Source organism: Lepisosteus oculatus, chromosome 9 (genome assembly GCF_040954835.1).
Source record: "Lepisosteus oculatus isolate fLepOcu1 chromosome 9, fLepOcu1.hap2, whole genome shotgun sequence".
Lineage (NCBI taxonomy): Eukaryota > Metazoa > Chordata > Actinopteri > Semionotiformes > Lepisosteidae > Lepisosteus > Lepisosteus oculatus.
This window is the reverse complement of record NC_090704.1, coordinates 13,365,911-13,381,266: the sequence shown is the minus strand read 5'-3', so window position 1 is coordinate 13,381,266 and position 15,356 is coordinate 13,365,911. Positions and strand designations below refer to the sequence as shown.

General features: G+C 36.3%; 2 protein-coding genes across 6 annotated transcripts in view; both read right to left on the bottom strand.

The window, feature by feature from the left end:
- Window positions 1–126, bottom strand: part of ddr2a (discoidin domain receptor tyrosine kinase 2a) — a 42,429-nt gene extending 42,303 nt beyond the window's left edge. For all 4 annotated transcript variants that reach the window (XM_069194151.1, XM_015355680.2, XM_006634932.3 and 1 more), the window contains exon 1: window positions 3–126. The gene's annotated coding sequence lies outside the window, so the exon portion shown is untranslated. The remainder of the gene's footprint in view (window positions 1–2) is intronic.
- Window positions 127–1,889: 1,763 nt separating this feature from the next.
- Window positions 1,890–14,922, bottom strand: uap1 (UDP-N-acetylglucosamine pyrophosphorylase 1). Of its 2 annotated transcripts, XM_015355422.2 has the most exons (11): window positions 14,519–14,922; window positions 13,286–13,591; window positions 11,016–11,220; window positions 9,531–9,706; window positions 9,222–9,394; window positions 6,940–7,133; window positions 5,916–6,056; window positions 4,802–4,990; window positions 4,220–4,261; window positions 2,934–3,000; window positions 1,890–2,761 (listed from the first exon to the last, which is right to left on the bottom strand). In XM_015355422.2, the coding sequence occupies exons 2-11, from the start codon at window positions 13,566–13,568 to the stop codon at window positions 2,669–2,671; spliced, it is 1,563 nt and encodes a 520-aa protein (XP_015210908.1). In that variant the 5' UTR covers window positions 13,569–13,591; window positions 14,519–14,922; the 3' UTR covers window positions 1,890–2,668. The 2 variants fall into 2 exon arrangements, with proteins under 2 accessions (XP_015210908.1, XP_006634920.2); XM_006634857.3 differs by lacking the exon at window positions 4,220–4,261 and having other exon boundaries at window positions 14,519–14,921.
- Between the last annotated feature and the right edge of the window lie 434 nt (window positions 14,923–15,356).

The following is a 15,356-nucleotide window of genomic DNA, read 5'->3' as shown; positions in this document are numbered from 1 at the left end:
ACTTTTAAGTATTGCTGCCTTCAAACCATTTGTCCTTGGAAGCCTGTAATCCAGTCAGTATTGGTGGATTTGTGACAAAACACAAGCCCTTTCTTACAGACAACTTTCTGAGGCAAAGTGAGCTGATGTAAGAAGTCCCTGAAAAAAAACCTTTACATTCTGAGGATTCTTGGGAAGCTGCCAAAAGACCCAGAATTCCACATGCTACACATAAGGTTTCAATTTGGACAGCTTCAAGTGACCAATCACTGCAATTTTCTGTTTCAGGACCATTTTTTACAGCCCAAGGGATTCTAAAAAGACTATAATTCACAGCAGAAGCAATTCATGTGAAAATATAGAAATATTAACTCTTTGTGTGCTGCACTTGAAGAACAAAACACAAATTATTTTGGTGGTTGTTGTAGTTGTAGCAAGTTAACCTTTTTTTGTATTTGGCAAGAAGCGACTGATAAGTTTTAATCCTTGCATGCCAATGCTAAAATCAGTAAATGACAGAAAAAAGACAAACTACAGGGTCTCTTTGTTGACTGTACACAACTTGATACTACGTTATGCTTTTAAACAAAATTTGTAGCTGCAATGTAGCTAAAGCTTTTTAAATGTCCAACCATAAATATATAAATAATCCATTTAGAAATCTGTAATTGAGTCACATGCTGTAGATCGACAAAAATTCAAGGATTTATGTTTATTAATACACATAATTTGTTGCCTAGTGCTGCATATAATGGAGAAAAAGGGACTGATATAATATTTTTCCGACATCTTTCTAGTAAAAGGCAGTAACCATTTAGAGTCAGTTTCTTTAACGTGAAAAGTAACAGGAACGATTGAGGAAAAGCATTTGTTTTATAGAACATGGATTTAGCTTCAGATAAAAAAGTAGAGTGACACAGAAGCCACAGAACAGTGAAATGTAAGTGAATCAATTCATAACTAAGTATAATGGTGCACAAAGTAAGAAATTTTTATGCATTCACGTGATTATTAAAAATGGCTTGGTTTCTATGGAGCTAATTGTTAATTGTGTAATTGTTTTGTGTGCAAGTTTTTTTGTGTGTAATTTGCATAGAAACCCCACAAAAACACCTTTATTTACATTCAAAAGAGAAAAATTCCTAATTTAAATAAAGAAGATAGACTCACTGATGTTGATCTGATAAAAGGCACACCGCTTGTATAATCGGATACCTTGCTTCCTCAATCAACAGATATGGCCAGAGAAATTAAGAAATGGGTTTTGTTTCAGATGTCCTAGAAAGCAGAGGTGAACACTCCCAGCAAGGGCTACCTTCAACCAGTGTACGTTCACCAGTAAACCTTCTAACTCAAAGATGGAAGAACTTAAGTTATGTGGTTTTTGTAAATAAGTTCACACAATATGGGTACTGTCATGTTGCCTATTGTTTTTCCCTGATGTGTTGTGTTCAGAGTTCAGCAAAGCTTGTAATGAAGAAATAATAATACTCCCCCTAGTCTTTGGATGAATTATATACTGTATGTATAAATGCTGAGGTTCATTATAGAAATACTTTGGTATTTTTGTAATGGTCAAAAAAATACTCAGATAAATGGAAGGTAAAGGTAAATGTAACTAACTACATGTAAAAAAATATTGTAGCATATTCTTCTGGAGAAATAAGAATGCATTCTTTGCAAGAATTCAGCGTTGTGTAAATGCCAAAGTGCTTTGATGCTCACCATGAACAAAGAGTCCATAAAATAAAAACTAATTAAATGTAACTGATGCAGAATGATATATATAAGTTTTTGATGTTGTGTTTCCCTTGTGAACTTGTTAGTACTCAGCTTTAATATGTTTTTATTAGAAACTACTTTAGCTAGTATATATAAGCAAAAAAATATATATCACAACAGACAACATATAAGAAAAAAAGATTTTAATGAAACAGCTTTTCAAAGACAAATTTTAAAGAACACAAATAAGAAAATCCATATCATGGATCTAAACTGGACAAGCAGGCTGCTGTAATTCAAGCTGTGTTTTTAAGTCCCATTTGTTATTTCTTAATAGGCTGTTATAGTTTACCTGGACTTATTATAAACTAACTTAAGACTGCTTGCACGAAGTTTCATTTTAGTTTGCCTGGACCTTTGAAGCTGCTGAGCAGCTGACAATGTAAATCATAAAACATTTAAAGAAAATGAATATTTCCTTTTCCCCATTAATTTTAATAAAACTCTCCAACAGTGAGCCTATGTAGTAGCTTTGTACTTGTGCAACAGGAATGAAAAGACATGAAACTCTCTCTGACATAGTATTGTACACAGATAATTTATAAGTAAAGAAAAAAAAAACAATTCACAAGGATATTTTACCAGGTACCATAAAAGCCCTTCAAAAGTACCATTATTAAATATCTCCAACATTAAAAATTTATAAAATTAAAACTAGACATATTAAGTCTAACGTTTATATACAAACTACAAATTAAAACTCAAGAGCATCTAATTTTGCCCATGTTACATCAATAAAAAAATAGGTCTTATGAAAATAAATAACTTGATCTTTAAGTTGTATCTTTCATATAGCCAGGCTAGACTTTCTTCATTCATTTTATTGCACAAGAGCTTCACAGTTTTCTTTTTCCCTAACCCAAAAGCAAAGAGGTGATGAAAACAGATTGTTTTTCCTTCTGAGCCATCAAATTCCATTTTTCACCAGCTCATGGATTCCAGTTTCATCAATTAGTAAAGGGGAGCAAAATTCACGGCCTTGTATGAATTTTTCCATTCCCTGAAAGACAGTTTTTTAATTATTTGCTCACATGCTGGCAAGTCTGATATTCTCTCATCATCAATGAACTCCAAAACATTCTAAAATCAAAAATCACATAAACTACTACTACTCATAATAATAATAACCATCTATCAGAGCATATTTGTAGAACTACTCTTTTTAAACTTACCTCTCCTCCATAAGAGACCAGTGGAGATATTTCACACTTGATTGGCAGGTCTGTTACATCCTTTAAGCTAAGAAGATGGGAGATAAAATGAAAAAAAAAAATCCCCAAATCAACGTCTTTCTATGCTAATTACTTACTTTACAAATTCTTGATATTAGAAGTTAAAGCATGCGTCAGATTTTAATCTGATGCAATAATCGGATGTGAGCCGATGCACATTTTTAGGCACCCATTTCTGGTATAACATTTTCAAAAAAGTAACCACAGCTTTGAGAATTTGTCAGGCAAAGATTGCAGTTTTGTGTCCTGTAGAAAAATATGGCTCACTTCGTAAACGACACTGGTCTAAAGTCAACTGTGTTATTTCATGATAGCTCAAATACGTTTCTTATTCTCTGACGGATTATTTTCTCTGTCTCCTTATTTTTAATTTAAAAATAAATGACCCAATATGATCATCTAAGATATATATTTCTTTCAATATATATATGTGATTCCCATGCTAATTAATGCTTAAATACAGTATTTATGTTTTTTTTACTTAACTAGTCTATCTTGCTTTTTTGCTAATTTTAGTGGGAATCTGATGGACAAACAAGAGCCTGAATGAGATGTTGCTTCTAAAAACGTGCACATAATTACGTTCTGTTTTTTACAAACACATCAGAGACTGAAGCCTCTGGAAATCATTGTTCTTATTATGTATTTTTTTCCCACATAATTAATAAATGAATGATGGTTCAATTTAAGATCCATTCAGGACACCCCAAATGTATGGTCTGTACTCTTGTTAACATTTTGAGATCAATCTCAGTTGCTGCTGGAATAAATCAAAAGCCATCCATTCATTGAAAATCTGATCAAACATTTTTAATTAAGGTATTGATCATTTTCTTTTGAAGTTATCAGATTTACTCTTGGAAATGAATGGCTGTTCACTAAAGAAAGTGTTAGGGATTAAGAGACTGAATGCGTCTTTGAGACAGACGTCTAAAACAAGAGGAATCATTCTTGAAGAAAAGACTAAAGAGAAGATCTTGAATCACGGATCAAAGCATGCCTAGCCCCCAACCTTGAGCATGCACCACATTCCTATGTTAGTAGACACCAACTTAAGACCAGCCAGTGAATAAGCTGACAACACCATCTTTTAGAATTTGCGGCTAATGTTTGCAATCTATCGTGCCTTGCAGTCAGCTGCAACTACTTCGTGTTGGAATCATTGAAACTGTGATGATAGCAAAGCCCCACCACCATGCACTAAAACCAACCCCAAAAATATTTACTTCTGAGTGACATCGGCTGTGACACTTCCTGCAGGTCCATTTCTAGAAATGTTACACAGGAATAAATGTAGTTAATGAAAACCAAAATGTGTTGTACAAAAAATAATGAAAAAAAAACCCAACCAATTCAACTACATTTAAAAACTTCCCACATTTGCTGACCTATAATTTATTCCCTAAACCAACAAAGGTTAATATGTTTCATATGTGTAAATCATCAACAAAAAAAATGCACATAAGAAATACTGAAGCAAATATAATGTAAAATGAAAACCTGACACACTAACTTAAAAAAAGATATATTTATTATGTTTTATATGCTGAACATCAACACAAACGGGGGATGAGTGGACAGTGGTAGTGGTTAGGGCTCTAGACCTGCAACTGAAAGATTCTGGATTCATATCCTGGATAGGGCAATGCTGTTTTAGTATTGAGGAAGGTACTTGATTAAAATGCTTTCATTAAAATGCCCCATTGCGTAACTAGGTACAAATGTAACTAATTTTGGATGAAAGAAGCAAACAAATAACTAAAAGAATATCTTTTCGCTTGTGGAAACCACAGGGCGTGAATGGTTACCTTGGGATTGCAGGGATTCTGGTGCCATTCTCGTCTATGAAGTGTCCTCCAGCGGTCAGGACCCAGCGGTGATGCAGGGACATCAGGGCATGGCGTGCTGTAGTAGGGTTGTCCTTCCCATCCTGACTGTCTGCATTCTTCAGGGGTGAAAATTCATCCTCCCTCAGGACCTCATACACAACAAAGGTTCTGGCAGAGGTGAACCGAACAGAATCGTCAGCTTCTGTAAGGACTGGGCACTAACAACTCCACCGGATTGTCCCTAAAGCAAGGTTTTGTTAAACTCTAGTCACGCTTATGTTCCTACAGTCTTAAAAATGGAAAAAGCTGAAGGATAGTTATAATTTCTTTCTAGAAAAACCAAGTGTTTCAGCCACCGATGGTTCTTTATGTAGAAGATGAAAACAGGCCTAAGCTGTAAAAAAGTATCGAGAGATTTTGCGGATTCATTAAAATGAGACATTTACTCCTAAAACAGACAATGCTATTGTAGCTTCTACAAGTTAATTAAACACTTGGACTGATTCATGGTCAGCTCAAGTTATTAGCACAAAGCTATGCAGAACTGCATTACAAGAATTTTCCAAATATCTTGGGCATAGGAAATAACGACCTGTGTAACAGGGACAGATAAAAATAAGAAAAGAACAACCGCAGAAACTATTTACCATGCACTCCTAATACTTTTTTAGTGACTTTGTGGGATTTTTGGTCTTGATGAGGAAAAATGCATTTTATTGCACTGTAACACTAATTTCAGGATATGTAACCATATTCCTAATGAATAGCTAAGCAATGATGCATTCTTGTATGCACTTTAGGGATAATAAACCTTGACAGCTGTACAGTATGTTCCAAAAATATTAAAATGCACACAAATATATTAATTCTCCCATAAATATGTTTTAAAAACCCATAGACAAATTTTCTGGCCAATGTGATTCCATTCAGAAAGGAAATAAAAACGAGAATGCACAGTGACAAATGCACTCTTTCTAAATCCAGGGACGAAACTTCAGTAGCTTTGTTATAACTGTTCATTCCAAGTTAAAGGCAGCACAGACACTGCCAGCCCCACATATGTTAAACCAGGGTGGAAAATTACTGAACTCACTTGGCAAACTGAAAGATGTCAAAGACAAATTTTTCCATTTTAATCCCATTTGGTTTGTCTGGTTTGATTAACCGTCCTTGCGTGTCCACATACGGGATTTTCTTCTGTGCCACATGGTGCTGCAACTGAGGTTCATAAATGCTAATGGAAAAAAAAGAAACATTTGAGTTGTTCATCTTATATTGAATCATCTTATAGTGAAAATACCAATGAGGGGTCAGAAATGTTTTTAAAAACATTCCTTTTACAAACTGAATAACAACAGGGATCCACAACAGCAATTTTGTCAGTAGGATGTATTCTACAATTAATTATACACTGTATAAACTAAAAAGCAATTGGTAAAAAAAACATAAAAAAATTCACAGAATGAACTTATCCACAATATTAGAAATGTCAGAGGGCTTGGTAATTGTATTTGTAATTGGTAATTTTATTATAATTTACCGGTATATGTATATTGGTATGTATAATTTTGTGAATATTAACCTAAAATAAGAATACAGGGCCTTTAGGTAGTTTCTGGCAACTTACTAATTCACAATATCCCACAAAGAGGATGTTGTGAGTGAACCATTTTTATTCATTTGAAATCCTTTGAAAAAATTAAAAAGAACACAACAACACAACATTTCACTCCCCCACCCCACCCCCCACCATCAGTGGAACCATCCGGAAAGTCTGCCACCAAAAGACTCTACATCAAAGATTTGACATGTCAGCTGCAGCACTCAAGGCCCCAGAAGCCCTGTCTCTGGCACCATGGACCTAAGCAGTAGAGAGTGCCAGATTAATACAGTAATATCAAGATAGGCCTAGATCCAGTGATGCAAGAGAAGGGAAACCGGAGGGGCCCAAACCAGTGCCAACATCTTTGTAGCTGCTGTCAGACCTGCCAGCCAAATCACCCTCTGCTGCTGTGTGAGGCCAAGGTTAACCGAGGTGAGAGCAAAGTACAGTACATCCTTATTTAGAAGAGCGGACAAAAAAAGAAGAGTGGAAATATCTACATTCCACCACTTACTTGACTATATCTTTGAGGAATGGCAGGGCGAAGATGTGATTGGCCACGTTGCCAGCACTGAACATCAACCGGCCGTCCGAGCTGCGTTTCTCCGCTGTCGCCAAGGTGATCTCGCTGTACTCCACCACTTGGTAGCACCCGTCCACCTTGCAGACCACTCCAACGGGCTCAGTGGGGTTCGTCTTCTCCACTACCTGGGGAGGTTGACAAGGCCACAGCAGTGCTGTCAGAGCACCGAAAGAGCAACATTCGCAATTTTTGTCTGACCAGTTCTCTTTTGTCCATTCTTCTCTGTCATTTCCAAGAGACACAATCTCTGGACAAAGCTGGGGTAAAAATACGTTTGGCATGTAATGCTTCCCAAAGTGTTAGCATCCATGATGTGTTAAACTCTCATGAAATACTACATTCACTGATGAAAATGAAATGTATCTTGTTAAAAAAGAAGGGTTACCGAGGTATGTACTTTTCATACTAATTTAAGGAAAATGCTATGGATGGAACGGATATAAAATAACAAATGCCCTTGTTAAAAATGCTTAAAAAATTCTAAACTCCCTTTTAAATCAGAGTTCCCATTCTATTATATAGCTCCCTGTTACTATTTCAGTTTGTCATACATAAAAATAAAAACCCTGAAGCACTTTGGCTAGTTAATGATGAACATTTCCTAGTAGTTTTTAAGAGCACATAACAGTTCCAAAAAGAATGTTAAAAAAGCCTTAAATCCTGTCAAGTAAAATATTTTCCAGAACCGCTTTCCTCATACTAAATGTCCACTTGTCAAAAATGACCCATGAAAAAATTGATTCCCAACCTGTTAAAGTAAAAACAAAATTTCTTTCAGGAAAGAAAATATAGTATTCCATTTCCTTCGGTGACCTTATTCATACAGTTTCTAAAAAACACTCATTTCAATGACAGAGCCAAACAAAGTGGTGTCTGGAAATGACTAATTCCAAACGACACAGAGCATTAAAGAATGTCTACTAGTACTGGTTGAGTACCTTTTTAATTCCATGTGAGTCACTTTGTAAGATCTTTGCCAGAAAAACAAAATCCACTGGGACCAGAAATCAAGAAATCCCCTGCTATATTTGTTTCATATAACTTGAACATCCAGGCAAAGAAATACAAAATAGACCTGGGTGTGTCCTTCCTTTTCCACCTACAACCCTGAAATACTCCTGTCATCCAGAGCAACCAGTTGTGTGAAAAGAATAAAGAGGATGAAGAGGATAAAGCACTCACAGATGACAAATATAAAAAAATAAAAAAATATATTTTTAAACAGTTGAGTTACTTATATAAAAATAACCTATTGTTTTCTTGATTGACATTTTAAATATTATTCAAGATTAGAATGAACATCTTAAGTTGGCCTTTCTGTGTTGTGGCTATTACGAACATATCTCAGTCTAAGTGATGTATACTTCAAAAATTGTTATACTCTAATAACGAAAAAGGCTTTGGTCAATCATAGAACAAATGTCAAGCTATCAAACCAATAAGGGTCATAATGGAAAGAATTCAGGTTTCAAGACATTTTTCAGAAACAGTATTACAAAACTACTGTGGCTGTTTGCACATCACATGAGAGTGTTTTTCTTTCATGAGAACAATTTAACCACAGTACTCAGTAACACAGTGCTGTTAAATTTTTTTTGTTCAAAATCACAGCCAAAGACATTCTCAAGAGGTGGCTGCAAAACATTAAAATGGCAATTAAAATATTAACACTGAACCTATAAAATTAGAGCAACATAATGTTGCGAAATCGCACATTGCATGGAAACGTGAGAAATAAATTCAAGCCTCATGTTACTTCATACACAACACAGTGAGCACACACTCACTGTTGAGCTCTGTGAGGTTCAGACCTATCCATGCAAAACTAACATCTGTTTAGAATTTTTTAAATAAAAAAACACCCATGCCACTGGCTTCCTGCCAGTTTTGATGTCAAGCTATTCTTTTTTGCATTCAAAAGAAAATTAAATTTGTGACTGGTTTAATCATATACTACACTGGGCTTAATCTACAAGTCTTGAATGAGAACAACAGTATTTAAGTACACATTGTTTTTCAGTGTATAAACTCCTATGGGAACATTTTGTTGTACAGTAGTACAGTACGAGAGCACTGGTTTATTTTTTAAAGCTCTTTAGAATCTTTCAGCGCCACCTTGTGTTCAGTATGTACATCTGGTTTAGCCTGTTCCTGAATCATCCTGGATGTAATCAAAACATTTCCTTTAATTCCATTGGAAACCACTGACTTACCTTGGCTCCACAATCAGCCCCTTTTTGCGCACAGAAACCAATGAAAACTGGATCTGCAACTTTGACTAGGATATTATCCACACAGTACACATGAATATATGCAATCCCTCTCTGTTCCATATCATCTACTATCTTCTGTGCTCCCAGTGCTCGATAAAGTCCACCATTTCCATCTAAAAAAAATTCAAAGAATATCAGATATTGAGAATTCCACTTTACACAGCAAGAGAAAATTTAAACTTGACTGAACAATATCGCATTTCTTTCCTCTGTACTCATATAAGTCTGAAGAACCGGTCACAGACATACCTGGTGCCATGGAAAGTTTGCCTTTTCCCTCAAGGATGATCTTCCCATTGTAGTCCATGGCTGGCAACATTCCTTGTTGGAAGAAGACTACATTTTCCTTTTTTAGGCCAAAGAAATTGTGCCGAGCGAAAAACTCTTTGGTAGAATCCATTGTTCGACCACTGGTCATAATATACCTAGTAAAAAGGACATGTTTCCTAAGAGACCTGAAGGAACATCACACCAACATGATGCATTTTCAACGGAGTCAAATTCAACCCAAATTCAAATTTGGTCAGATTAACAGAAAAACTAACATGTTTGAAATGAGCATCATGTCATCTTCCTGTGCGTCTGGTGCAACAATGCGCAGTTTGATACATGCAATATGGGAACATGACAACAACTTGTGCTTCTTTGAAAAAGGTAAGGCTTTTGATAAAGGGAAATTCAGATGAAAATAAAACTAAGGAGAACTGTCACACCCAGGCTGGGAGAGGCTCCTGCCTGTGGTTGCCATGAGTAATTGCCGCATTCCCATGAGCACTCACATTCCAACCCAGCTCATGAAGACCAGGTTAGTCTGTGTCTGTGCATCCGTCTTCCTTTCAATCAGGAACCCAATCATCCATCTAATTAATCACCAAACGTAAGTCAGAAACTGCACTAATTCAGTACTCTGACATTGAGATACTCAGAGTTATGCAGTTTCCTGCCTGCTTCAGGAACCTGTTGTTCTGCCATCCCAATTCTCCAAATTGTAGGTTTTATTTCAACTCCCAGATAATCCTCGTAAGCAGCACCGAATTAAGCGACATCCCTGTCCTGTCAGCTGTACTGAGGCAGGCTCTCCTCTCTGCCTTCAATCCCTAGGCAACAGTCAGCCTCACTTTCCGGTCAGTTCGCCTGCATCTACATCTCCAATGTACTCCAGCCAGCCGGGGCATAACAACAACACACTCATAAAACAGAGGTTCTTTAATTGTTTCATTGAGCCTTCGGCCTTGCATGTACCATAAAAATGCACAAATGCAGATCTGTGTTCTGAATTTAGCAAGACTCAGTGGCATGGTCATAAGTTCTTTCCTCACAAGATTTCTTTAGACGTAAGCAATGTGAAAGTTTATTGTAAGCACTATATGCACAAGCAGAGTAATATTGCTTTATAGGGAAGGGAATTATCTCACAGCGATATAACTTATTGATCTTCATTTGTGTGTTAAACCGCTTGATCCACTAGTGCCTTTCATGCACCATGATCAAAGAAGAGCTTAAGGGGAAGTAACTTAGATACTGAGAACAGGAGGAATCTCTTTACACAAAGGGCTGTGGGAGTCTGGATCGAGCTACCTAGACATTAAGTTAAAATTGATCCTGTGGAATCTTTCAAGAAACAAATAAACAAAATCCTTGGATCTATCATCTATCAGCACCTAAACAAGCCAGACAGCTAAATTGTAACCTATGTTCCAGTCGGCAATCTGAAATTTGCATTAGTACTCCTACCATGGTATGTTGCATTTTGTCTTAAATTGCTCCTCAGCTAGCTGCTGCAGTTTTATAATGCGCTCCGCTTGGATCTGAAAGAGAGTTTTGTGCGATGGCAAGCCTACATCATACATTCCTTTAGGGTATGAGACTCCAAGTCTGGTGCCCTGACCACCGGCCAGAAGAAGAACAGCCACTTTGTTCTGGGAAATGCATTTAAGCCCTGAGGAGAAAGACAGCAAATATGGAAGTAAATAAAAAAGAAATATAGTCAGGCAGACTACAACTGAACCAGGCATGTACCTCTAAGAATACGTCACACTGAAAATTTAATGGCTGAAATAAATTCTTAGCAAGATTTATTACAATTTTTAAAAAGATAAAGGATACAGGATATTGAGAAGCTGGAAGAACACTTGGCCAAAATTATTATTCCATGATTTACAGTTGCTGCTTTATTTAATACCAACAAATTGCTCAGAGTTTATGTAGTATCCTACTTACCAGGGTATAATTTATTAAACGGGCAATGACTTTTAGGCTTTCCTCAATCTTGAGCAAGTTAATCGCACCTTCCATTATTTTTTATAGGAAGTGTATGACAGATTGGAGGAAGTTAAATACACTGTCAAACACAGTGGACTAAACTCACATCTGTATAGTTTATTTAGCATCTAAAATGATTCCAATCCAAAAGTTGATCAAAATAATTAAATCACCAAGAGAAAATACAGAAGAATTAATATTTATGTGCCCATAAAATCTGAATGGCCAGTAAATCTGGTCTTCAAACATCAATAAACCTGTTTTGCCAACAGAAACCAAAATGAGTCACATGTAAGGTGTGTGTATGATACTTCTGAAGAGCTTCAGTGTGTGTAATTACCTAAAGGGTGGACCTAAGTGTCAAAGATCACCTTTGATAAGATAATCATCTGAGATAAGTAAGAAATGTACTTCCTTGGGGCATGCAGTTCTTGATTGTCTTGTTACAATCTTTTATTGCATGCTACACATCAATTATCAAAGCAGACTGCCAAAAGGAAGCACTATTTCAAAAACATGTGTGCCAGTAAATGACTTCAACCCGCCTATTTGTCCAGAGTAAAAAACTCCATTACCCAACTTTCTTTGTTTAGACAAAACACAAACACACAAAACTGCAGGGATATGAACAAAAAAGAATTTCCCCTCCCACTAACAAAATATTTACATTGATTTGGGGTATGAGGACCAAATGAATGTACTCTAAATTTACCAATAAAACATAATGTTCGAAGAACAAATCCAAACACCAATTTCATGAACTACAACACCAAACCCTGCTTGCATAGAACATAAACAGAACCAGATGTGAACAGCTGACCTCTAACATCCTCAGCAAACTTTTTAATACATGCATCATCGCAATTTCTACACCATCATGAAGTATACAGAAATTTCAGAAAATTACATCAGCTACTAAAACCAAAGGCAATATTTCAACAATTTCAATTTCAACAATTTATCTAGATAGCAACTGAATAATAATCTTCATTTGTAGTGGTGAAAATCACGTACAATATTCTTAATGGGGGCATGGTAGTGTATTGTACAGTTTTAACTTTTTAACATATAAATTATATGCTTTTAACTATACATCCTTATGTTGTTTCCTGTTTTCTTGCATTTCCTCACATTGTCTAAAAGACAGAAATGTAATTAATCCAGTTTAACAATTAGTAAACTATTCAACAAAGCATCATTATAAGCAAACATTTAAAGGCCTGTTTTGTTCTAATTAGCATTTCCACAAGTTTACATGAAGTAACACTTATTTTGTTAGAAACACTTGGCTCCATTCATTTTGGCACCATTTTCTGGGATGGATGCTACAATACAATTGCAAGATTCTAGTCAAAGTAATGGATATCATCATTTTAATACAGAACCTTTTCCTTGTTCAATGTGAGGGAGGCTGTCAATTTTTCCAAGGTGAACACACCCATTAATATTAATTTAGTATTTTAAACATTTTTAATTTTCTCTCTTTTATTTTCCCACTGGTTTCTCCGAGACGCCTAACTTCATCCTTTACAATTTTCTTATGGTAATACTGGGAAAAAAAATAAGTCTTCATTGCACTTTCTGATTAATTAGTCTGTTCTTCAAACCATTCTGGCTTGGAAGCCTAAATATTTGTTTATGCCATATAAATTCCAGAACCCCAGTGGGTGCTATTTTTAACAGATGGCTTAACATCACAGCCACAAGATACAACCATAACAGGGTACAGTTATCCTACTAACCTTCAGCTTCCCACAGCTTCAGCTTGTCTCTGTCCCGAGTAACACTACCCAAGACCTCCCTGGGGACAGCCTCCATCCTCTCATCCACCTTTGCCTGCTTGGTGTGGCCAGACACCTTCATGGCATTTTGAAAGAAGCCATTGATCTCAATGAAGTCCATGGTTTCAAGGTCTAGCGTCATTTCAGCTTGTTCTTCTTCGGTGAGCTCATTCCAGAACTGCAACAGATGGGACTGGCCTGCTTCTGCCAGTTTCTCAACAATTCTGCTGACATCCATGGTCATGAACAGTGTGGTGATCTCTTTCTCTGAAAATACACGTAGGGAATACAGGGTCGAACTAGGTGTCACAACACCTTGAAGCTTATAGGGAATGAAAGGTGGTAAGATTCACATGCATCTCAAAAAAGCAAAACCAAAACATGATTATTGGCATTACATTGGCAAAGGTATTTAACTGCATTATTACTATCAATCTTTATAATGCTATTAGTTTTTAAGAAGTCAAAGACATTCACTCCATAAAATGTTATTAAAACTATCAACACTGCAAGCGTGTCCTCTATCTACCCATTATGCAAAAAGAAGTATCCACCAAGTAGAGATTTAGTTTAGACTGGGCCAGTCTGGGCACTGCTGTCAACAATGATTGGATTTCTGTGATTCTTGCGATTTTTGTGAGCTTGCAGAAAAGACATTTCATTGCCAGCAACTACTGCTGCCACTGTATTGTTGTGCATTTGATAAATAAACTTTGATTTGATTTGATTTATGGGGCAGGAAATGACCTGTATGTACCAACAACCCCCGACAAGATTTTCCTATGGTCATACTAAGATATACATTTCCACAGAACGGGATATAAAAATTAATCTGAAAATAAGTACTAGCATGGCTACGTTATTCCTAAAGCCTAATACATACACAGTTCATCTTTGAAATGTAGAGATAATGATTAAACCAGTTCATTTTAAAATGCCTGTAAGCAATTTTGAAGAACTTTAAATGGTACGTTGCGCTGGTACACAAGTAACTCGAATGGAAACCAAACAGTGCAATCGCCTTTAGAATTGTTCTTCTTTTAAATGAAATATCCTTTCACTTTCTGACAGCCTAGCCTGGGTATACAGCGTGTTCGAGTGTGCATCATAAGAACCGGTGATCCACGAACATAAATAGACACAAATTGAGTGCAATGCATGAAATTTGAAAAATTGAACATACGGTGTACATACCTTATAATCTATTCTCAGCGTTGATTATCTTCCCTTTAACAGCAAGAAGTGCACATAACTTGAGTCTGCCTCGTCTTTTTTTTCCAACACCTCCTCCGCCCCTCGGATCCACCTTCCACATCCGTCACTTTGACGTGGCAAAGCGTGAAGACAAGCCCCTCACTGGCAGAGAAACAGGCTGTCTTGCTGGGTCTCTCTGTATGTGTTTGTGTGAGGAGGAGTCGGTAGTACAGCAACCTCGGAAGAAAATCATTAGGAGGAGGTCATTGTGCGTTTGGCTGCCTTGTCTTTACGTAAATTAATATTCTCCTGAAAAATAGACTTACCGTCAGTATTGAATTTGGGGTAGTACTGTGTAATATTTTATATATCAACCCCTCCCAAGCGTTTAGGTTAAAAATACCACGGCTCATTTTACCGGTTAGTCTGCATTCTTGCGTTCGTCATCACGTCACCCTCACCCACTGGGGCAACCTCGAAGCGGAACATTTTTTAATTAAGTTAATTAAAAATAATATATACATATGTTTTAAATCGATAAGGTTAAGACTGGGGTCCAAGAAAGATAACGTAATTTTAATGCTTAATCTTACAATTAGTTTAATTTGCGCGTTGTTGGAATATATAGCCTATAAAGTTAAATTCAGGAAGTGTTCTCCGATTTAAATATTTGTAGTGTTACCATGGAACTGTCATCAAGACAGGCAAATTATAACCTCATTGTTTTATTTCCTGGTAAATGACTCAATGGCTCACAGGGATTAATTCCATTCATCAGAGATGAAGTAAATAGTTTTTTTTTGTCTAAATGACTTTACATTATTAGATGGGGGAAAAT